Source organism: Zophobas morio, unplaced genomic scaffold, assembly GCF_036711695.1.
Source record: "Zophobas morio isolate AGI-343-1 ecotype UQ-CSIRO unplaced genomic scaffold, CSIRO_AGI_Zmor_V1 ptg000002l, whole genome shotgun sequence".
Classification (NCBI taxonomy): Eukaryota; Metazoa; Arthropoda; class Insecta; order Coleoptera; family Tenebrionidae; genus Zophobas; species Zophobas morio.
The window spans coordinates 24,823,689-24,848,018 of NW_026972107.1; the positions used below are offsets into that span (position 1 = coordinate 24,823,689).

The following is a 24,330-nucleotide window of genomic DNA, read 5'->3' on the forward strand; positions in this document are numbered from 1 at the left end:
GAACTAGAGACTTTACGTTTAACATTATAGGCAATTTAAAATTACCATATAAATACTACTTGTGGACTACAGTGAGCAAGAAAAGATATGTAATTATTAGTTGTCCAAGCATATAGTACAGTAATAATTATATCATTACTAGATAAATATTGCTTTTTATTTGTATTTGTTTATTTATTTTTATTTGAAAAGTAAAACTGGACAGAGGACAATGCCCTGTTATGTCCAAGGAACACTGCAGGTACTAATTGATATAAACTGCATAATATTATAAAAACTGTAGGAACTGGTAATTCTAAACGATAAACTAAGCAATCCGGAAGGCGTCGAAGGCAATCTTGAAATTAACTACGGAAATACTCTGTTCAATATAAGAGGGAGTTGAGTTCCGTGTGTTGAAGATTTTGTCTTAAAAGGAAGAAGCATTTATAAGATCGCAGTTAACACAAGTATTAAGACACATTCAGATCATCTGCAAATAATGTGAATGGACCTGAAGAACTCGAGCAAGATCGGCTGTATAAATAATAAAAAGTGGAGGTCCTAAAACAAAAGCTTGTGGGACTCCGCTTAACACTTCTCCTTGAGAACTAAAGGAACTTCCAATTTTACCCTAAAAGTCATAGAAAACTTGGAATCCACTTTAGTAAACAACCCCTGGTACCAGCATGTTGCAATTTATGCACCAAACGGCGGGTGGGTACTTTGTCGAAAACTTTGGGAAAATCAAAATAAACTATATTGACGGGATTGTCGTTGTTTAATTCTCTATTTCAATCATTAAGGGTACAAAGGAGGTCACTAAAAACAGATCTGTCAGGGATAAACCCATGCTGTTCAGAAGGAATAACTTTATTGTCCGATAGGAACTGCATCATACGATCGCTAATAAATTAATGAGTTCCGTCCCTTTACCGACTGTGGTCTTTCTAGAGCAGAAGCACACTCCTTCAAAATGGCAGCACAAATGTCGTCAGATCCGGGAGAGGTAGTTTCCTTTAACTTCTGGAGTATCACACGGATCTCATTCTCAATAAAATCAACATCAGATACAGAAACACCGCTTTGAGGACTTGCTATATCTATAGGACTCTCTAATGGTTCTACCGTGTACTCATTTGCGAAAGAGTCAGTGAAGATGTTTCAGAATGTTGGGGTCCGTGGTTTCTTGGACTGATGCATTGGCTGTTTGGTCGTCTTAAGTAAGAAAGATGCTATAATTTGTACCATCATATTTTATCACCAAAGACGAAGATTGGCTCATCCGTCGTGACAAATATCTGACGTCTAAAACTGAGTACATGACTATACTCATCGTTTCGAATCCCTGCAATTAAAAAGGACCTAGGGAGACAGCTTTGTAATCTAACGTTTTAATAACAGAGCGAATACTGTTGTGGGGAATGGTAGAACACAAGTTTGAAATAATTATTCGCTGTGCGGTGGTAATCAGATGTCGAATCCCAACTTCCTGATCGCTAATAGTTAAAGAAAGATATTTCGTCACAAGCTCGTCTACTAAAAGTTTATCCTTCATATCAATACAAATTCGGTTGTTCGCAATTCTTGAAACGAAGAGGACATTTTTGGATTGGACTAAATTATCAATAGCGACAACATTTTCAGTTAATTTCGTTAAATGCTTTGAGTACAACAGGAGATGGGGATGCTATCATGAGTAGCAGTAGCAAGTGATGTATTTTTGTATTATATTGTATATTTTTACACTTACAATCTAAACTACGACAAATACTTGTAATTTCTGTATAAATAAAAAATTACATTAGTGTCTTTTAAATGTATTGTTTTCACAGCAAAAAAGAAGATAATTATTTTACCATTTCATTTTGAGTAATAATAATTTACATTTTTTAGTTTTATAATATAACTAAGATAAACTGTTCCACTTCAAAAAAATGGTACATGGTAAGATGGTTATTTCGACAGAACTTCCATCGCCCACGAAGTACAGAGCAACAAATCCGCGTTATTCGAAAAAATATAGAATTTAATTTTGCCATATTTTATTTGTGGTAACCTTTATACATAAAAAATATAGAGGCAAAACAGTGTAAGAAAAAAACCAGTGGGGTAAATAACACCCCCGTAGCCCCTGCACCCTAGGGGCGCATTTTCCAAAGGAGCGCAGCCCACAGAAGTGCAGAGAATATGAAATAGATTTGGCCACTAGGACGTCCCGATAACAACGCCCTGCGTTAGAAGAAAATCAAATTTCATCGATTTTGTCTCGGACCGAATATAATTTTGGGGGAGCTGTTATTATGATAATTATTACTCCTATTATTTTATTGTTATTTTAGAGATTCTTCGAAAAATCATAAAATTATTTAGTCTTTTTTAATTAACTCCTATAAGTTAAAGTAATGATATGCGTGGCCTGTTAAGGTACAGGTAAAGAAGCGTACCATGCGTATGTTTCAAGTGAGTTTGTCCATAATAAAATTTTGCCATCAACAGTTTATCAAGGATTCATAAATTTGAATAAGTGCAACGTAAAATAATACTGTAGTTACACTCAATCTACTTTTCTGTATCTACTTCTTTGTACCCTCTAGGTGTCATGAAACGTCGAGTAAACATGAAAGTAGCCATTCGTCGGAAAAAAACAGCCTGCGTTTTACTGTGTGTTTATTTTCTTCCTTTTTGTTATTTTCTATTCTTACATTTTTAAAAATCATTTTTTTACTTCCCGTGCATAAACTGAGAAAGTATTGTAACTCAGTACATCGGGAGACTGGTTGCTTTCGCATTTTCTCGATGGGTCATGAGCCTAGAATACGAAATAATGGGTCTCCTCTTAACGTCTATCTGTCTGTCTGTCTGCCTGTTTGTCTGTCTGTCTGTCCGCCGTTCGTAACGAATTTTGTTAGACCGATAATGTCCGAAACTACTGGACCAATTGTCACATTTTACATGTGTATTATTATGAACATCATGATAAAACGCTAATCAAACTTTGTTGCATCATCCCCACCATTACCGTGATGACGTCACCTCAAAATTGTACATAGTAAATGGGTTTAAAATTGTATAAAATAACATACTCCTACATGTGTAGTTTATAAATCCGTTCAGTTTTTACTCAAAACATCCTGATTTTTGGAAAAAAAAAAACAAAAATACATATATAACAACATTTTGCTATTTAATTTTGAATCTGCGAAAAGTTAAGTCTGGTTTAAATGGAGCGGAATTTCAGGAATAAAATTTGGTAGAAATATACGAACAAGTTAATTAATTTTAACACGGACAATATTCTAGGAAAAATCTTTTGAATTTTTTTAGTTTTTGTTTTATCCTTATCATAAATTTTAAGTTTTTCATTATATATTTATGCACATATTATTTAAATATGAAATTTTGTTCCAGATTTTATTATCTAATTTATTCCAGACTTAACTGATTAAAATTCATTATAAATATTACCAGTCAAACACATTTCTTGAAGAAAAGATTTATTAAATGCAAAAGTGTCCAGAGCATTAAAACAGTGAGAATTTATATGAAATATAGGTTCGAACAAATTCTGCACATTGTTAAAGACATTCTAAAATTTCATCGTTACAGGAAACTGTGTTACATATTAGTTAACGAACAAAAATTCAAATAAACACTGTTGTGTAAATCAACCAAACTATTCATACTAAAAAAGAATGTTTAGTAACTGCAAAAAATCTGCAAATGCCTTAGAATGGTATTATTGTTGCTACTTACAATAGACGCACCCATGACCACTAAAGTGTACTTGCTCCAAAATTGACTGTTTAATGTTGTGAGCAACATACAAATATAATCCTGTAATGATTTCTACACAAAAAACACTGATGAAAACATATTGTTGGAATTTTCCGTGTCTTAAATATTTAGGTGTAATTGGGAGAGTCAATAGGATGTCACCTGTAACTAACAGGATGATAAAAGTGTTGTACAACGATAAAAAATTACAGATTACCTTTTGTTAGTGCCTTAGACGTTTGGTCGGGATATATATTCCTTTACGACTACACTGAAACTATTTATAATAATATAAATATATGATTTTTATAGATTTTTTGTTCCGTCTAATGAAGACAGCAGGCGGATTGTTTAATTATTATTATTGATATGTAATGACTACTTAAATATACTGTAATAATGCGAAATATTAAGCAGCAATATAGCAGTAACCACATCATCACAGATTCCGATATGTTAGCGAAAATACATGTTAATTGTTATTGACTAAAATTCATTAGAAATGTTATAATAGAATAAATATTTCTTAGAAGCTGAAAATAATTATTTTAAAAGTACAGTTGTTACCGGATAAGAAAATGATACCAGAATTAATAATCTATAATTGACAAACACAAGACCAGAACTAGACAAAACAATAAAATGTTGTGCCTGCATAAGTATAAATCCAAAAAACTTCCTGTTTCTGACATTTAATAGATACCACGGAAAGTTAATGAGTGAATGATAGATATTTGCGGACTAAAATAGATAAGATATCATTTAGATATAAAAGTTAGTCTGTTTAAGAAACCTCAGTTTCCACCATTTGACCAGTAATAACAAATACCATGGTAATGATGGTACTCACTCCGACCATAAGTGAACAAACAAAAATATGTTCTGAGGCATTTTGCTAGAAAATTAAAATAATGACTATATTCGCTTTTAAATAAATAACAACTAAGTAACTTGTTTTAAAAGCAAAATGTTTTGTTTTTAATTAAAAACATATACAGGGTGCCGCATCCAAGTCTGGATATAGGGAATTAACATGGGAATTGGTTTTTATTTTATAATATCTCCCCAGATCACTTTAAAGCTATTATTTAGTGATGGCTTTGTGGAGGTCGAAGAGGGCTATCGGCCAGTATTTTTTTCAAATCGTTGCATCGCGCTCATTTACTGTAAAAAGGTTTTAAAAATCGTATTTTGAAATTCGCGCTCGATCCGAGTTGTCGCGAAATGTTCCGTCGCACTGTCGAAGTTCGGCGATCGCGTCTTCAGATTAGCCATGCAAAATCCAAATGTCAAAGTGAAATTAGAAATTATTCTCAGAAATCGACGAACAACTCAAACTGATTTATTTTATCCGGTGTGATGATTATTGTAGGACAAATTAAACGGAAAATACACAAATTGATCCATTCATTCGTCATAGTACGCGACCCCGTCAAACGATTCATCTCGAACCACACTCAGGCCGTATCCAAAAAGCCCGAGATGAAGACTTCGAGCAGCTGCGATTAGATGAAAAAGCAAGGGCCTGCTTGTTCTTCGACGGTTAATTTAATTAGTAGGTAATTTGGATAAATTTCACACTTTTTTTTGAATCACCAAAGATTGGAAGTCAATTGATTTTACATTCGTTAAACAGGGATGGAATTTTTGCCGCATGGAAACATGTTCGTTACAAGAAATTTTTGAGAGAGAAATCTAGAACATTCACTCATCAATATTTTAAAATATTTTTCTGTATTACGAATGTGTTTTGGGATTCAGAAACTTTTGTGTTACTGTTTTATTTGTTTATTGTGTTAAAAACAACAAAAATAAAAATAATATTTCACAAAACAAAGTTACATTTATTTTCAAAGATAATAAAAATTACATAAAATCAGGTGGTGTTAACAGGTGCATGTTTGGCGCCACAATTTGAATTATGCATTTAAGTGGTAGAAATAATTCACTGGCTCTGATTCTTATCAGGTGGGCACGACGTCTTCTAGGGATCTTAAACAGATGTGATAGAAGAGTTTCAAAAAGCATCATGACAAAAAATTAAAGCCTGAGGACTACTCACGTATGAAGTTTTACGAAGGAACGCTTGAGAAAATCTAGACTGATGGAGAGTTTTTGAGGAACATTTGTTTTACTGACGAATGTTCATTTGGTCTTAAGGGAAGTTATAATCGTCAGAACGATCAAATTTGAACAATACACAATCCTCACATGGTCGATGACCATCGTTATCAATGGCGTGCAACTGTCAGTGTGTGACTGGGGCTTCTAGGACATCACGTCATTGCACCTTCTTTCATCGAATCTGGATTGAATGCTCAGAAGTAGGACAATATGCTAGATCAGCAAATACTTCCTAGGACTCGAAGGGTGCGGCATCTGCAGCAGATCTTTTACATGCAGGATCAAATCTCCAGCCATACAACTCGCATAAATGTTGTTTATTTGAACCAGTATTTTCCCGCAATGTTGGAATGGAAAGTTTGCACATTGGCCTGTGCATTCGCCAGATCTAAACCCCTGGCAATTTGTTCTTTGGAGATTTCTTCACGAGCATCTGTATTCGAACAATACGAGCTATACAAACAGAGACGCGCTGAAACAAGCAATGCAGCAATATTGTCTTCAGATTTCAACTCAAATGCTAATCAACACGCGTAGGTGTTTTGAAGATTGGCGTACTTACTGTACGGCTGCTGAGAGCAGTCTTTTTGAGCAATTCTTGAAAATAGTGCAATACTTCTCCAGATTCGTACAATATTTCATTACTTCATTCATCAACAATTGTTAAGTTTTGTTATTTGTAGTTATCTAAATGGTTCATTAAAAGGTTCTCTTCAAAAGCGCCAGCTGTTTTGATGGTAAATCTTATCATCACACAATAAGAAAAGCGGGCCCTCGCATTTTCATCTAATCGCAGTAGAACATGGCATTTTAATGAGATTTTAGTAATAAAGACTCGACCAGCACCAGCAACATAACCTAATAAAATATTTTGTGCAGTTTGTGCATTTATTCCGTTTAAATTGACCTACAATAATAATCGTTATATTGGATAAAATAATTCAATTTGAGTCGTTCAGTGATTACTGAGTGAGGCAGCGCGAGTACATCCCTAGCTTCTTCTTCTTCTTCGTCTTTTCGGTACGAATGTACATTCCTAGTTTGAAGGGCTCCCAGGACATGTCAGAATGCTGTCGATGGGGTTTACAGGAAGACCAGCTGCTCGAAGTCTTCATCTCGGGCTTTTTGGATACAGCCTGAGTCACGATACACTTACATTGTAGTAAGTGTATCGTGGCCTGATTGTAGTTCGAGATGGCTCGTTTGACGGGGTCGCGCACTATGACGAATGAATGGATCAATTTGTGCATTTATTCCGTTTAATTTGTCCTACAATAATCATCACACCGGATAAAATAAATCAGTTTGAGTTGTTCGTTGATTTCTGAGAATAATTTCTAATTTCACTTTGACACTTTGACATTTGCATTTTGCATGGCTAATCTGAAGGCGCGATCGCCGAACTTCGACAGTGCGACGGAACATTTCGCGACAACTCGGATCGGGCGCGAATTTCAAAATACGATTTTTAAAACCTTTTTACAGTAAATGAACACGATGCAACGATTTGAAAAAAATACTGGCCGATAGCCCTCTTCGACCTCCACAAAGGCATCACTCAGTAATAGCTTTAAAGTGATCTGGGGAGATATTATAAAATAAAAACCAACTTGCCATGTTAATTCCCTATGTCCAGACTTGGATGCGGCACCCTGTATATTTTTAAAACCTACCACTAAGTAGATTAGACACACGCCTACGATCAAACCAGAAAATGTAAATCCAAACACAGCATAATAAATGAGATCGTTGATTCTTTTACCAAATCTGAAACAATGTTAAAACAAGTTTGCAAACAACATAGAGCAACAAAAACTAACACAGAATTTATGTTTAAGTTAATAAACAGAATTTGTCCCTGAATTTAGTATGTATACAGGTTGTCCCAAGTAAGTCACCAACAATTTTTATTTACAAGAGTGGAATTGCAAATGTGGTTGCAATTTTCTTGAATTTTTGAAAATTTGAAAACTATGTGACGAAAGTAAATCCTACAAAAAATGCACCAGTAATTTAGACTTATTACTGTTAATATTTTGTCAATAACAATGTGTTTACTGATTGTTTTTATTCATGTTGGTCAATAAATAATATATATATATATAATAAACAAATTAAACTTTAGCAGTAGGTGGTGACAAAGGTCGATTTATTTTTAGTAGCAATATCAAAACAAGATAAAATTCAATTATTAGTTGTTTTTTTATAAATCGGTGTAAAACAAAAATAAATTTTCTTAAAAAGGACGATAAAAAATAGATAAACGGTGAGTACCTACTATATTAAATAGCTTGGATAAAACATTCGATATTTGTAATTTTCATTGTAATAACTACTTACTGGATTAAGATCTGATGAAGTAATACACAATGCATTAATTCTTTGCGAACATACGTTTGAGAGCTTTCCTCATTTTTTTTGTTTTGTTGTTGACACTTAAGCAAATAGTTACCAATTTGTTTAATCTTCTCACTCAACAAAAAACACTGAAATGTGAGATGTACTGTTAGATACGTCAAGCAAAGCGAAGGGGAAATTATAATTAAACCAATATAAACAAAAGATATATAAAAAAATATAATAAACAAAGTGTTTCCCTTCCCTACGTAGTCCACATAGATTTTAATGGGCAAATAAAAATCATATTCATTTCCAGTAATAGGAAGAATAAGCAGTCCACCGACAACTATCAAAGTAATTGTAAACACACTGACAATTCTAGCAATTTTTGCACTCCTTTTTAATTGTCTGTAAACTTTTTCGCTTATGCAGTGCAAACTCCAAAATTTGGGAAAAAAATCCCAGAGTGTTTTTTGAAATTCTTTTTGTTTGGAAAAAAATGTGACATAGGAGCACAATGACTAAAATGTTAAGTGAATAAATTTAAAATTTTAACATTTAGAATCTACTCTATTTACAATGATAGATCTTAATCCGAAGATAGAATAATTCCCCCTTAATTCAGCTTCGAGTACCGTAAAACAAACAAAGCCACAAATAAACGTTTCTACCACTAAATACGCAAAGGACCCTATTAATAAAATTCTTAGCCATTTGTAGCGTATAAGAACTAAAGGCCAATCCCGTAATTCGGACAAAATATCATCTACAATAGTATGCAAAAGAATTAAATGTAAGAAAATTTTCATCCACTTACCTTGTAATAAATTCTTGAAATTTTTTGTCATTCTTGTTTACTATAACTATAAATCAACATCCGTTAATGCATCAATTGAGTTAGTTAGTTAGTTAATTTGTTAATTACTTAGTTAGGTACTTCTCAAGTGAACCAAATGAGTTGTGTGCGATGAATGTTAATGTTAGACAGAACTAAATTCTAAGTAACTATTATGTAGTCGATAAATGATAACTGTTTTTAACTTTGTTTTGCAGTTTAAACTAACTCCTTGTAAAGCTATTATATTTCACTTAGAGTTTATTTTTATTTGAAATTTTTTGTCGGAGAGCATAATAAAACACTAAATCGATGCCACGACTTCTCCTTGTTATAAACTTATAAAGGAATATTATTGGATAATAATTAGAGAGCAGATTTATAAGCACAAAAAAATTAAGAATAAGCGCTTAAATAAGACAACATTTTCAATAAAATAGTTTTATTTTAAGCAAAAAAGCATTAAATAAGCATAACACTTTCATTAAAAAATAGTTATTTTAAGCAAAAAAACATTACAAACATAATCGTATTACAAATCAAAGAACACTTCTTAGAACTTTGTATAAAATATTATTACAAAAATCCTAGACTTTATATTTTACACACGTATTTCAGTTTTCTTTAAAACAATTTATGATTGTAATATGTTCCAAGTTGTCCACTGTAAATTTTTTTCGCCGATCATTTAAAATGTGTTTAAAATTGGAGAATGTGCGTTAAACATCCACACTCGTTGTTGGTGCAAATTTGAATTTTGCAACTAATGTTGAATCTAACTCCAAATTTTCCACCTTCTGGCCTTGTAAAGCACGAACAACGTCGGAAAGACCACCGAAACCTGCATTTTTATTTAACACTTCGTCAACTTTTTGAGATACTCTAGTACCAATATCACCCCTTACTGCGTTTGCTTGTTGTTTAAATTCTTTCACTAAGTTTATGGCATCTACCAACAACATGTTGGGTTTTTCTAACTTTTCTATTACCTCACATACGAATTGATAATTGCTTCTTAGAAAAGCTAGATCTTGTCGCAAATCTTTGTTTTCCAAAATATTTATGCAATCTTTAATCGATTGAGAAGAATCTTCGCTAAACTCCGTAAGTACTTCCTCAAATTCTTTGATATATTTGTCATAATAAAATGTGGCTTGTAACCATGTTCCCCACCTCGTTATAATCGGCTCTGGGGGCAATGGTATGTTTGGAAATTTTTCCTTAAAATGTTGCACTCTTAGTGAGGCTTTAACAAAAATCTTTTTACCATTTGCCACTAATTTATTAACAGTAGGAAACTGCAAACGTATTCCTTCCGCCACTCTGTTTAAACCATGGGCAATGCAAGTAGAGTGAATTAAATTGGGGTACAATATTTTTAGATTATTCCCTGCTTTCAACATATAACGAGCTGCATCCGAGATCATCAATAAAATTTTATTCGCCGGTACGGCATTTGGCAAAAATAGTGACGTAAGACTGTCGTTTACAAATCTGGTAATCGTATTGCCATTTGTTTTATCTAACATTTTCAAACTTACTACATACCCTCGACTAGGGAAATTTTCATTTAAGATTCAACCAATTAAACTTGCCACGTATCTTCCACAACAATCGGTTGTTTCATCGACAGCGAACCATAAATAATTATCTCCAATGCGATGTTTAAATTCGTTGTAAACTTGCTGAAACACTGGGCCTACATAATTTTTTCGGAGAGTACTTTCAACCGGAATTTGTCGATTGCAGTGTTTTTCAAGGAATTCTTGAAGAGGGCCTTTCTCCAATTTTTTTGGAAGGTATATTGGACTGGATCATCATTTTACATAAATCGAAATTAAACTGAAACTGCTCATCTTTTTTGGAAGTAGATGCAACAGATTCATGTATGGTCTGCTGTTTAATTTTAGAAACTTCAAACATTTTCTTCCTTTCTACATGAAGAGTCGTTCCGACATGTTGTGTCATGTTATATTTTTTATCACTTTGAATCTAAAACAACGTACATATACAGGATTAACAAAGGAAAATAGATAAAAAAAAATTAGTGGGCTTACGGTTTTCACACAAGCTCGGCAGAACATTTTGTTGTTTTCTAATTTTAATTCTGGAAAATCCCTTATCCACTCATCCGGCGTCGATTTTACTTTCGGCATTCTTTTAAAATAGTAGTAATATTACCAAAAAGAACTCAACATGTAACAAGGGAGGACTGTAATACGACAGATGCGATAGACTAATGGCTGTGAAATAAACGGTTCATTTACACAAAAGTTTCCATTAGAAACATTTTAAGGTAGGTAGTTGGGTACAATAATCCTTTTTTCTATAAAATCTTCAACAGTCTTGCCGCAAAATGCCAAAAAAGAACATCTGGTTAAAAGCTTTAATTCATTATCGACGGAAGTAAGGATTTAAAGTCATAAAATCTATGGAGTATTTTCCCAATCCTATAATAAAATTTGATTACCCAAACGACCGGAACCTATTCACAGAAAGGGTCTTCAGTAAGTGTACTTCAATGGTCAAGTCCAGGTATGATACGATACGGCTAACTAACAAGTATTTGTCATCCCGACAAGGCCGGTGTGGAAACTGTAGTGATTATTAATTGTGGAACGACGTGCACTTTTAACAACGATTTATTGATTATTATGTACATGTCAATATATATATTATATGATGAAAGTATTTATGTGTTTTTGCGACGCGTGCCCGTTGACGGGTTGTTGGTGACTCTGCGTCCGCCACTCGTTCGTCCAGGAGGGCGGTGATGAGTAATATTGGGGGTGGTACCGAACACCCGACGAGAGCCGAGCGGCCGAGAACTTCGGGTGGTACCACACATGACTTCCCCTCTTGAAGGTGCGCCCTTCAACATATTACGACTGGCTGGCCTAGAGGGGTAGCCTGGAAAATTGAAAATTGTACCAAAATGTCTAAACGTGAAAAACCCCTATAATAGTCAGTTCGCATCATAAGTAATGTCAATTGATCGCGCACTATGGGTAAAACGCACACTTTACGTAAGGCGCGTTTGGTGAGTCCATGAACAGTTTTGATTGTTACCACCCGCACTACACCGTCGTCGCCTGGATGAAAACCGTGATCCGTCCGGTTTTCCATGTGAGAGCTGGTACATTTTCTTCTGTAATGCTCTTGCTGTTTCTGCCATTTGGATCTTGTTTGCAGTTGCGTTAGGTACTCGCGACTCCAGCGTCGCCAAAAATGCGTGCGAATTTTTTCTAATTGCCATCGGGACAGTTTATTAATCGGCACCTCCGTCACATCGTATTCTGGAAAGGAAGTTAATGGCTCTCCGATGAGGAAGTGACCGGGTGTTAGGATGCTCAGGTCGTTGGGATCGGACGATAAGGGGGTCAAAGGTCTTGAATTTAAACATGCTTCAATGCGTATTAAGAGTGTGGACATTTCGCTAATGTCGGAAAATGCAACGGGTATAACTTTTCTTGGCACTTTAATTTGACGTATATGGTTCAAACTGCTTAAAAAGGTAATCCAAGACGTATATATATCGGGAGGTACTGATTCATCCCAACCCAGTTTTAGCGTCCATAAACGTTGCAAAATTAATTTAGCATGCATTATGATGGGTCCGAGCAACACTAACGGATCAAATATTTGGGCCGTTACCGAAAGTATGGCACGTTTGGTTACTTTATTAGGTATATTTTTCAGTATAATCTCGTAACTTAAATTATCGACGGTTGGGTTCCAACACAAACCTAAAATTTTTGTAAATTTATCCTTATGCAATTGTACGTTCGAATCATGGAAATTATCATTATTAGATACAACACTTAGTTCGTTTGACTGAAATTTTCGCAGTTCAAATTGACCCTGTTTCAATATGGCCGTTACATCATTTTTTATTTCAGTTAAATCTTCGATCGAGTCAGCCCCGGTTAAAAGGTCGTCCATATAAAAATCTCAACGAATGATTTCGCTCGCGATAGGGTACCTAGCTTGGTTTTGATCAGCTAACTCCTTCAAACACCGCGTAGCAATAAAACTTGCCGGTTTAGTACCATATGTTAGTGTCAAAAGACGATACGTATTTAGTGGTTCGGATGGATGATTCCGCCAAAGAACTAATTGATAATTCGTATCGTTGGGATGTATCTTAATCTGACGATACATTTTCGCTATATCAGCGTTTAACACGTACTGAAATGTTCTAAAGCGTACTATTATTGAAAATAGGTCTTGTTGTAATACCGCCCCAGCTAGCAAATTATCGTTTAGACTTTGTTTATTTGAAGTTTTTGCCGACGCGTCAAAAACAACTCTTAATTTTGTTGTCGTACTAGACTCCTTTTGCACGGCGTGGTGAGGCAAATAAACGCAATTGTTGTCGTTGGGTGGTTGGCTTAAATATTCCATATGATTTAAATTTTGGTATTCTAACATGAAATCTACATAATTTGTTTTAACGTGTGGGTTTTTGATCAAATTCCTTTCAAGACTAAAAAAGCGTTTGAGAGCTGCATTTCGTGAATTACCAATATTTATTTTGTTATTAATTCAAATTTAATTCAAATAAACACTGTTGTGTAAATCAACCAAATTATTCATACTAAAAAAGAATGTTTAGTAACTGCAAAAAATCTGCAAATGCCTTAGAATGGTATTATTGTTGCTACTTACAATAGACGCACCCATGACCACTAAAGTGTACTTGCTCCAAAATTGACTGTTTAATGTTGTGAGCAACATACAAATATAATCCTGTAATGATTTCTACACAAAAAACACTGATGGAAACATATTGTTGGAATTTTCCTTGCCTTAAATATTTAGGTGTAATTGGGAGAGTCAATAGAATGTCACCTGTAACTAACAGGATGATAAAAGTGTTGTACAAAGATAAAAAATTGGTCTAAAGAGTTTAGACAGTACTTCCCTCGCTGTCGGAAACTTGACGACTGCATGCCTATTGTGTTTTTTTCTCATTACATTTTTGTAGTGGGAATTTAAAAAAAATTGCGATGACGTCATCAACATTTTTGCAAGGACACGTATATCAGTTGGGATAGATGTAGTGTAATACTAAGAATAAAATTATTATATTCTCAAATTTTCGGGAAAATGAATTGGGTCGTTTTGAATATTGATTTGTAATAATCAATAAAATAACGAAACAATTTACTCACGTATACATATCAGAGGCAACTGAAAATCGTGTATGTATAAACATTCTTAATTTAAGATGACAGGCGTAACAGCATACGTGAGAGTCAAACAAAGAAACTGTAAACAAAACGACAATCGGTTTTATTGCGTAGACTTCCGCTTATTATATAAAACATTGGATTTTATTTTAATTTTTGACGGTGGAATTCACAATTGGTTGATTTAAAACATGTCTATACCACATTCGCGGAGCCTAGTCAGCTATGTTTCAACCGAGTTTTAACTTTAAAAAATTTTGTGTCTACCAAATTGGGTTGGTCCAATGTAATACTAATAATAAGTGTTGCCTTTAATTTGATCAATAAAATAAATTGACTTCATTAATTTTTTTGAGCCACCCTTTAAGAAAATCTAAAAAATATGAACGGAATGATAAATCACAAGTACAAACTCATCATATTTTCTGCATTTTAGATAGGATTTATTTAGCAAAATTTAAGGGTGACGTCACCAATTTTTTTAGAAGGGATAAACAAATACATTTTGAACAAAAGTTTACCATGCTTATAATAACTTTAAAATATCTCCAAGATTTCAAAGCATTCGGTTTTGTAATTCCTGATTAAATCGATCAAATAAATTCACGCATTCTTTAATTTTTTTGAGTCAGCCCGTATATGCAAATCCAAAAATATGAATGGAATGATAAACCACAAGTACAGGCTCATCATATTTTGTACATTTTAGATGGGATTTATTCAGCAAACTTTTAGGGTGACGTCATCAATTTTTTAGGGGGGATGAGCAAATACATTTTGATAAAAAATTTACCATGCTTATAATAACTTTAAAACATCTCCAAGATTTCAAAACATTCGGTTCTGTAAATCCTGATTAAATCAATAAAATCAATTGACGCATTCAATAATTTTTTTCAGTCACCCTATATATGCAAATCGAAAAAATATGAACGGAGTGATAAATCACAAGTAGAGACTCATCATATTTTTCACATTTTAGATAGGATTTATTCACCAAATTTTAGGGTGACGTCATCGATTTTTTTAGGGGGGAAGAGCAAATACATTTTGATAAAAAAATTACCATGCTTATGGTAACTTTAAAACATCTCCAAGATTTCAAAGCATTCGATTATGTAACTCCTGATTAAATCAATAAAATAAATTGACGCATTCATTAATTTTTTTCAGTCACCCTGTATATGCAAATCGAAAAAATTTGAATGGAATGATAAATCACAAGAAGAGACTCACCATATTTTGTACATTTTAGATAGGATTTATTCGGCAAAATTTTGTGGTGACGTCATAAATTTTTTAGGAGGGACGACCAAATACATTTTGATAAAAAATTTACCATGCTTATAATAACTTTAAAATATCTCCAAGATTTCAAAGCATTCGGTTTTGTAGTTAATGAGTAAATCAGTAAAATAAATTTTGCGCATTCATTAATTTTTTTGAGTCACCCTGTATATGCAAATCCAAAAAATATGAATGGAGTGATATATCACAAGCACAGACGCATCATATTTTGTACATTTTAGATAGGATTTATTTGGCAAACTTTTGAGCTGACGTCATCAAGTTTTTGGAGTAACCAAATATATTTTGACTAAAGATTTATGATGCTCTTTAGAGCCTTAAAACATCTGCAACATTTCAAAACATTCGGGTTAGCAGATTCAAAATTAAATTGCAAAATGTTGTTTTATAATTTTGATTTTTTTTCCAAAAATCTGGACGTTTCGGGTAAAAACTGAATTCGGAGTCGTAAACTACATGTGTAGGACTATGTTATTTTATACAATTTAAGACCTATTTACTATGTACAATTTTGAAGTGACGTCATCGCATTAGTGGTGGGGATGATTAGACAAATTTTGGTTAGCGTTTTACCATCTACATGATATTCCTAATATAAGTACAAAATTTCACAACAATCGGTCCAGTACTTTCGGAGATTATCTGTCTAATAAAAATCCGGGACGGCAGACGGACAGACGGACGGACAGACGGACGGACAGACGGACAGACGGACAGACAGACGGACAGACGGACAGACAGACGGACGGACAGACGGACGGACAGACAGACGGAAATGGGAGACCTATTTCTTCGTCTTCTAGGGGTCATGAAAGATCGAGAAAACGTAAAAGCAGAGAGTCGGCCGACGAACTCGATTACAATACTTCCTTTGCTTACGCTCGGGAAGTAAAAATTACAGATTACCTTTTGTTAGTGCCTTAGACGTTTGGTCGGGATACATATTCCTTTACGACTACATTGAAACTATTTATAATAATATAAATATATGATTTTTATAGATTTTTTGTTCCGTCTAATGAAGATAGTAGGCGGATTGTTTAAATTTTTATTGATATTTAATGACTACTTTATTATACTGTAATAATGCGAAATATTATTAAGCAGCAATATAGCACATATAACCACATCGTCACAGATTCCGATATGTTAGCGAAAATACATGTTAATTGTTATTTACTAAAATTCGCTAGAAATGTTATAATAGAATCAATATTTCTTAGAAGCTGAAAATAATTATTTTAAAAGTACAGTTGTTACCGGATAAGAAAATGATACCAGAATTAATAATCTATAGTTGATAAACACAAGACCAGAACTAGACAAAACAGTAAAATGTTGTGCCTGCATAAGTATAAATCCAAAAAACTTCCTGTTTCTGACATTTAATAGGTACCACGGAAAGTTAATGAGTGAATGATAGATATTTGCCGACTAAAATAGATTAGATATCATTTAGATATAAAAGTTAGTCTGTTTAAGAGACCTCAGTTTCCACCATTTGACCAGTAATAACAAATACCATGGTAATGATGGTACTCACTCCGACCATAAGTGCACAAACAAAAATATGTTCTGAGGCATTTTGCTAGAAAATTAAAATAATGACTATATTCGCTTTTAAATAAATAACAACTAAGTACATACTGTATTAAAAGAGTTTTCTTAATTTTGTTCACTTAAACAATTATTTATTACTGTTATTTATGACATTTGTCATGTTTTTATAGCAAGTGATACTAAGTTTACAATGTAGGTGAAAAAAACTTGTTTTAAAAGAAAAATGTTTTGTTTTTAATTAAAAACATACATATATATTTTTAAAACCTACCACTAAGTAGATTAGACACACGCCTACGATCAAACCGGAAAATGTAAATCCAAACGCTGGATAATAAATGAGATCGTTGATTCTTTTACCAAATCTGTAACAATGTTAAAACAAATATGCAAAGAACATAGAACAACAAAAATTAACACAGAATTCATGTTTAAGTTAATAAACAGAATTTGTCCCCGAATTTAGTATGTATACAGGTTGTCCCAAATAAGTCACCAACAATTTTTATTTACAAGAGTGGAATTGCAAATGTGGTTGCAATTTTTTTGAATTTTTGAAAATTCGAAAACTATGTGACAAAAGTGAATCTTGCAAAAAATGCACCAGTAATTTAGACTTATTAAGTTATTACTGTTAATATTTTGTCAATAACAACGTGTTTAAAAATTTTTTATTCATGTTGGTCAATAAATTATATATATATTAGGACTAGGTGGTGATAAAAGTCAATTTATTTTTAGTAGCAATAGCAAAACAAGATGAAATTCGATTTATTAGTTGTTTTTTTTATAAATCGGTTTAAAATAAAAATAAATTTTGTTAAAACGGACGATAAAAAATAGATAAACGGTGAGTACCTACTATATTAAAATAGCTTAAAAAAGACATTCGACATATGTAATTTTCAATGTGATAACTACTTACTGGATTAAGTTCTGATGAAGTAATACACAATGCATTAATTCTTTGCGAACATACGTTTGAGAGCTTTCCCCAATTTTTTTGTTTTCTTGTTGACACTTAAGCAAATAGTTATCAATTTGTTTAATCTTCTCACTCAACAAAAAACACTGAAATGTGAGATGCATTGTTAGATACGTCAAGCAAATCGAAGGGGAAATTATAATTAAACAATTAAACCAATATAAATAAAAGATATATAAAAAAATATAATAAACAAAGTGTCTCCCTTCCCCACGTAGTCCACGTAGATTTTAACGGGCAAATAAAAATAATATTCATTTCCAGTAATAGGAAGAATAAGCACTCCACCGACAACTATCAAAGTAGTTGTAAACACACTGACAATTCTAGCAATTTTTGCACTCCTTTTTAATTGTCTGAAAACTTTTTCGCTTATGCAGTGGAAACTCCAAAATTTGGGAAAAACATCCCAGAGTGTTTTTTGAAATTCTTTTTGGTTGGAAAAAATTGTTACGTAGGAGCACAATGACTAAAATGTTATGTGAATAAATTTACAATTTTAACATTTAGAATCTACTCTATTTACAATGATAGATCTTAATCCGAAGATAGAATAATTCCCCCTTAATTCAGCTTCGAGTACCGTAAAACAAACAAAGCCACAAATAAACGTTTCTATCACCAAATACGCAAAGGACCCTATTAATAAAATCCTTAGCCATTTGTGGTGTGTAAGAAATAAAGGCCAATCCCGTAATTCGGACAAAATATCATCTACAATAGTATGCAAAAAAATTAACTGTAAGGAAATTTTCATCCACTTACCTTGTAATAAATTCTTGAAATTTTTTGTCATTCTTGATTACTATAACTATAAATCAACATCCGTTAATGCATCAATTGAGTTGGTTAGTTAGTTAGCTTGTTAGTTACTTAGTTAGGTACTTCTCAAGTGAACCAAATGAGTTGTGTGTGATGAATGTTAATGTTAGACAGAACTACATTCTAATAAGTAACTATTATGTAGTCGATAAATGACAACTGTTTCTAACTTTTTTTACCAGTTTAAACTTACTCCTTGTAAAGCTATTATATTTCACTTAGAGTTTATTTTTATTTGAAACTAGCTGACCCGGTGAACTTCGTTTCACCTACAATTTAATTTTGAATCTGCAAAACTGAATGCTTTGAAAACTTGCAGATGTTTTAAACACATGATAAGCATAATAAATTTGTATTTAAAATATATTTACTTATCCTCTCCAAAAAATTGATGACGTCAGCCCAAAATTTGCCAAATGAATCCTATCTAAAATGTCCAAAATAGGATGAGTCTATACTTGTGATTTATTATTCCATTCATATTTTTTAGATTTGCTTATATAGGGTGACTCAAAAAAATTAATGAATGGGTGAATTAATTTTATTGATTTAATCAGGAACTGCAAAACCGAATGTTCTGAAATCTTGGAGATGCTTTAATGTTATCATAAGCATGGTAATTTTTTGATTAAAATGTATTTGTTCATTCCCTCTAAAAAATTGATGACGTCACCTAAAAATTTTGCTGAATAAATCCTATCTGAAATGTGCAAAATATGATGAGTTTTTACTTGTGATTTATCACTGCATTAATATTTTTTTAGTTTTGCTTAAACGGGGTGTCCCAAAACAATTAATCACTGGGTCAATTTATTTTATTGGCTGCATCAAGAATTGCAAAACTGAATATTTTGAAATATTGCAGACGTTTTGAAGTTACTTTAAGCACGGTAGCTTTTTAATCAAAATATATCTGTTTATCAAGCCCAAAAACTTGATGACGTCATCTCAAAATTTTGCCGAATAGATCCTATCTAAAATGTGCAAAAAATCTTCAGTATATATTCGTAAATTATCATTGCAATCATATTTTAACTTCCCGAGCGTAAGCAAAGGAAGTATTGTAATCGAGTCCGTCGGCCGACTCTCTACTTTTACCTTTTCTCGATCTTTCATGATCCCTAGAAGACGAAGAAATAGGTCTCCCATATCCGTCTGTCTGTCCGTCTGTCCGTCTGTCTGCCATCCCAGATTTTTATTAGACAGATAATCTCCGAAAGTACTGGACCGATTGTTGTGAAATTTTGTACTTATATTAGGAATATCATGTAGATGGTAAAACGCTAACCAAAATTTGTCTAATCATCCCCACCACTAATGCGATGACGTCACTTCAAAATTGTACACAGTAAATGGCATTTAAATTGTATAAAATAACATAGTGTTTTACGACTCCGAATTGAGTTTTTACCGGAAACGTCCAGATTTTTGGAAAAAAAATCAAAATTATAAAACAACATTTTGAAATTTAATTTTGAATCTGCTAACCTGAATGTTTTGAAATGTTGCAGATGTTTTAAGGCTATAAAGAGCATCATAAATCTTTAGTCAAAATATATTTGGTTATCCCCTCCAAAAACTTGATGACGTCAGTTCAAAAGTTTGCCGAATAAATCCTATCTAAAATGTAAAAAATATGATGAGTATGTACTTGTGATATATCACTCCATTAATATTTTCTGGATTTGCATATACAGGGTGAGTCAAAAAAATTAATGAATGAGTAAATGTATTTTACTGATTTACTCAGGAATTACAAAACCGAATGCTTCGAAATCTTGATGATTCTTTAAAGTTGTCGTAAGCATGGTAAGTTTTTGATCAAAATGTATTTGCTCATCCCCCCTAAAAATTTTATGACATCACCACAAAATTTCGCTGAATAAATCCTATCTAAAATGTACAAAATATGATGAGTCTCTCCTTGTGATTTATCATTCCATTTATATTTTTTGGATTTGCATGTAGAGAGTGACCCAAAAAAATTTATGAATGCGTAAATATATTTTATTGATTTAATCAGGAACTACAGAACCGAATGTTTTGAAATCTTGCAAATGTGTTAAGGTTATAAAGAACATAATAAATTTTTAGTCAAAATATATGTGGTTATCTTCTCCAAAAAACTGATGACGTCAGCTCAAAAGTTTGCCGAATAAATCCTATCTAGAATATACAAAATATGATGAGTCTGTACTTGTAATTTATCATTCCATTCACATTTTTTTAATTTGCATATACCGAGTGACTCAAAAAAATAATGAATGCGTAAATTTATTTTATTGGTTTACTGAGGAACTACAAAACCGAATGCTTTGAAATCCACTGCGAAAAAAAAAACATAATAGACATGCTGTCGTCACGTTTCCGGCAGCGATTGAAGTACTGTCTAAACTCTTTAGACCAATTTTTTAGATTTGCTTTTACAGTGACTTAAAAAAATGTATGGATCAGTCAATTTATTTTATTGAATAACTCAAGAGTTGCAGAAATGGATACTTTGAGATCTTGCGGACGTTTTAAAGTTATTATAAGCACGGTAAATTATTAATCATTAATAATTGATGGGACGGCTCACTCGATTTTCGCAGATAATTTTGGAGATACAGTACAGTTATTTTTAGTATTAGTTACACCGCACCAATCCAAGGTGATATACGTGTTGATTGTAAATGTTGATTTGGTCATCATAAAATTGTGTGAAGAAAAGACGCAACTCGAAAATGCTGAATATGTTACATTATACTTTTAGTGCGAGGGAAGTTCTATCGAAAAAACGTTCGATCAGTTGTTTGACAATGGTTGGTATAAATAAAACTGAGTAGATGCTCATACTCGAAATACGAAGCATCTACTCGAATATCAAATCCAAATGTTTCTAGTTTTTCTGGATGATGCTAATACTTCAATAGGTACCAGTTGATGCTCAAGTAGCATCTCGATACAACAAAAAAGGAAAACAGTGACAGTGTTCAACCATCAAGGCAAAAATCGAGTCACCAAAATATAAGTTAGTATGGGGTAGACACCTTGAGATGGGAATCTCTATAGCCAGTGAAAGAAAAAACGCACTGCACAATTTATACATAAATAAAAGTTAATTACCTGAAAAGTTTTCGATTATCCCGCTCCTAACGTATTCTTCAAACTGAATGCACTTTTTGGGGACGTTCCACGTTCATGAAAGTCCCCATATTTAGTCAAAACTCACTCTTACAACGATCCTACTCGTTTTCTAAGCTGCTTTACAGACAGCTCAGTTATTTGCCACGCCGATGCTCATTTTTAGATTAAATGCTCACAAAACGCGTAGATGTTCAATTTGTGTCCGGGGAGATACAATGTTTCCAAGTAGGTACTCAGTACATAGAGTAGATGCTCAGGTATATAAGATTATTACTCTTTCTAGGTACTTCGTACTTCGAATATGAGTATCTACTCACTTTTATTCATACCACCCAATGTCTCGCTTCAATGTTTGATTAAGTTGATTATGAGCACGACGCTGATCAACTTCCGTATCCGAATTACCCATGAAATAAATCATTGCGATTTGTACCTGAGGTAGTTCGTCGCACATTTCATTGACTTCGTGGACCTATGTCAGCTTGTCGTCTTCTCGGCATTGTAATAAACTTAATCTGTAAATTTTGTCTTGAGAATTTTAAAATACTGAAAACTTCAAATCAAATCCTCGAATAACGGTAAAGTTTGAGGTTTTGTCGAAACCAACAAAGTGAACATAGGTAAATAGAATGGCAGATCAAAATTAATAAGAAACTTTCGCAATGCTTAACTGAATTCACTTTAACGAACACTTTTCTTGAAATAAACGACGTTTATTGTTACGAAAAAACAAACAACGACTTGAAATGCAATAATACTTTTCACAATCGCACGGAAGAAATAGTTTTATGTGACACGTCAGTCAGGCGACAGGTCCGTCAGGAATGGCCAACTATTCAAATTCATTCCAAGGGACGATTCCCGTGCAAAATTTTAATTTTTTTTTTATCTTTTAGCCGTCCCATTTTTTATAAATAGTCTTACATATAAACCTTCTCCTGACTATAAGGAACACGTAAAAAAAAGAATCGTCCGATTCGGTGCGGCCGTTCTGAAGTTATGGGCGTACATACATTTCGGCGATTCATTTTTATTAATATAGATTTGTTGTCGGAGAGCATAATAAAACACGAAATCGATGCCACGACTTCTCCTTGTTATAAACTTATAAGGAATATTGTTGGCTAATAATATACAGAAAATGTACTTTTGCACACCCAGGTCTATTTTTACTTCCTCTGAAGTTCTTACTTAAGTTGCAGTTCATTTTTAGATTTATATTATCATCAAAAGTGATCATGAGAACAGAAAAAAAATTGGTCTAAAGAGTTTAGACAGTACTTCCCTCGCTGTCGGAAACGTGACGACTGCATGCCTATTTTGTTTTTTTCGTATTACATTTTTGTAGCAGAGTATTTTAAAATAAAATGTGTATTAATTTTTTCAAATTAAGTATAGTACTTGTAATTTAAGACAAATACGTCTGCAAGATTTCAAAGTATTCAGTTTTGCAATTCTTGATTTAATCAATAAAATTAATTGACTCAGTCATTAATTATTTTTCAAACACGCCGTATAACTAAATCTAAAAAATATTATGGCAGTGATAAATCACAAGTATAGACTCATCATTCTTTACACATTTAAGATAGCATCTTTTCAGCAAAATTTTGCGGCGGCGTCATCAAATTTTTAGGGGGATGAGCAAATACATTTTGATCAAAATTTTACCATGCTTATAAATTTAAAACGTCTCCAAGACTTCAAAGCATTCGGTTTTGCGGATCCTGATTAAGTCAATAAAATAAATTCACGCATTCATTAATTTTTTTGAGTCACCCTGTATCTGCAAATCCAGAAAATATGAATGGAATGATGAACCACAAGTACAAACTCATCATATTTTGTACATTTTAGACAGGATTTATTCGCTAACTTTTGAGCTGACGTCATCACTTTTTTGGAGGGGATAAGTAAATATATTTTGATTACAAATTTATCATGCTTATCATAACTATAAACTATCTGCTTCAAAGCGTTCGGTTTTGCAGATTGAAAATTAAATTGCAAAACTTGAATTGACGTTTTATTACTTCCCGAGCGTAAGCAAAGGAAGTATTGTAATCGAGTCCGTCAAGGAAATCTCCACAACACGTAGGATTCAAAAATCGATTCCAAGAAAAGTTTTTGACAGAATCTTTAGCAATTGTCAACGTAAGCATGTGCCTACTTGAGAAAAAAAATTCAAGGTGATTCATTTTTTATGACTGAGGCCGAGAATTTCTCAGACCATCCTCGTATATTAGGAATATCATGTAGATGGTAAAACGCTAACCAAAATT

The 24,330-nt window shown here is 33.0% G+C and overlaps 1 protein-coding gene across 1 annotated transcript; it reads right to left on the reverse strand.

Annotated features, from left to right (window-relative positions):
- Nucleotides 1–13,006: 13,006 nt before the first annotated feature.
- On the reverse strand, nucleotides 13,007–13,738 carry LOC135131675 (uncharacterized). The gene is made up of 3 exons (XM_064059547.1): nucleotides 13,695–13,738; nucleotides 13,295–13,541; nucleotides 13,007–13,243 (listed from the first exon to the last, which is right to left on the reverse strand). The coding sequence occupies exons 1-3, from the start codon at nucleotides 13,736–13,738 to the stop codon at nucleotides 13,007–13,009; spliced, it is 528 nt and encodes a 175-aa protein (XP_063915617.1).
- Between the last annotated feature and the right edge of the window lie 10,592 nt (nucleotides 13,739–24,330).

Excerpts from the sequence above, each read along its gene's own strand:
- LOC135131675 (XM_064059547.1), bottom strand. The coding sequence starts at position 13,738 with ATGGGTGCGTCTATTGTAAGTAGCAACAATAATACCATTCTAAG. Across the intron at positions 13,542-13,694 it reads AACAATAATACCATTCTAAG|TCTTGAAAGGAATTTGATCA; the intron begins GCATTTGCAGAT and ends ACGCTTTTTTAG. Across the intron at positions 13,244-13,294 it reads ATAATTTGCTAGCTGGGGCG|TACGTGTTAAACGCTGATAT; the intron begins GTATTACAACAA and ends AGAACATTTCAG.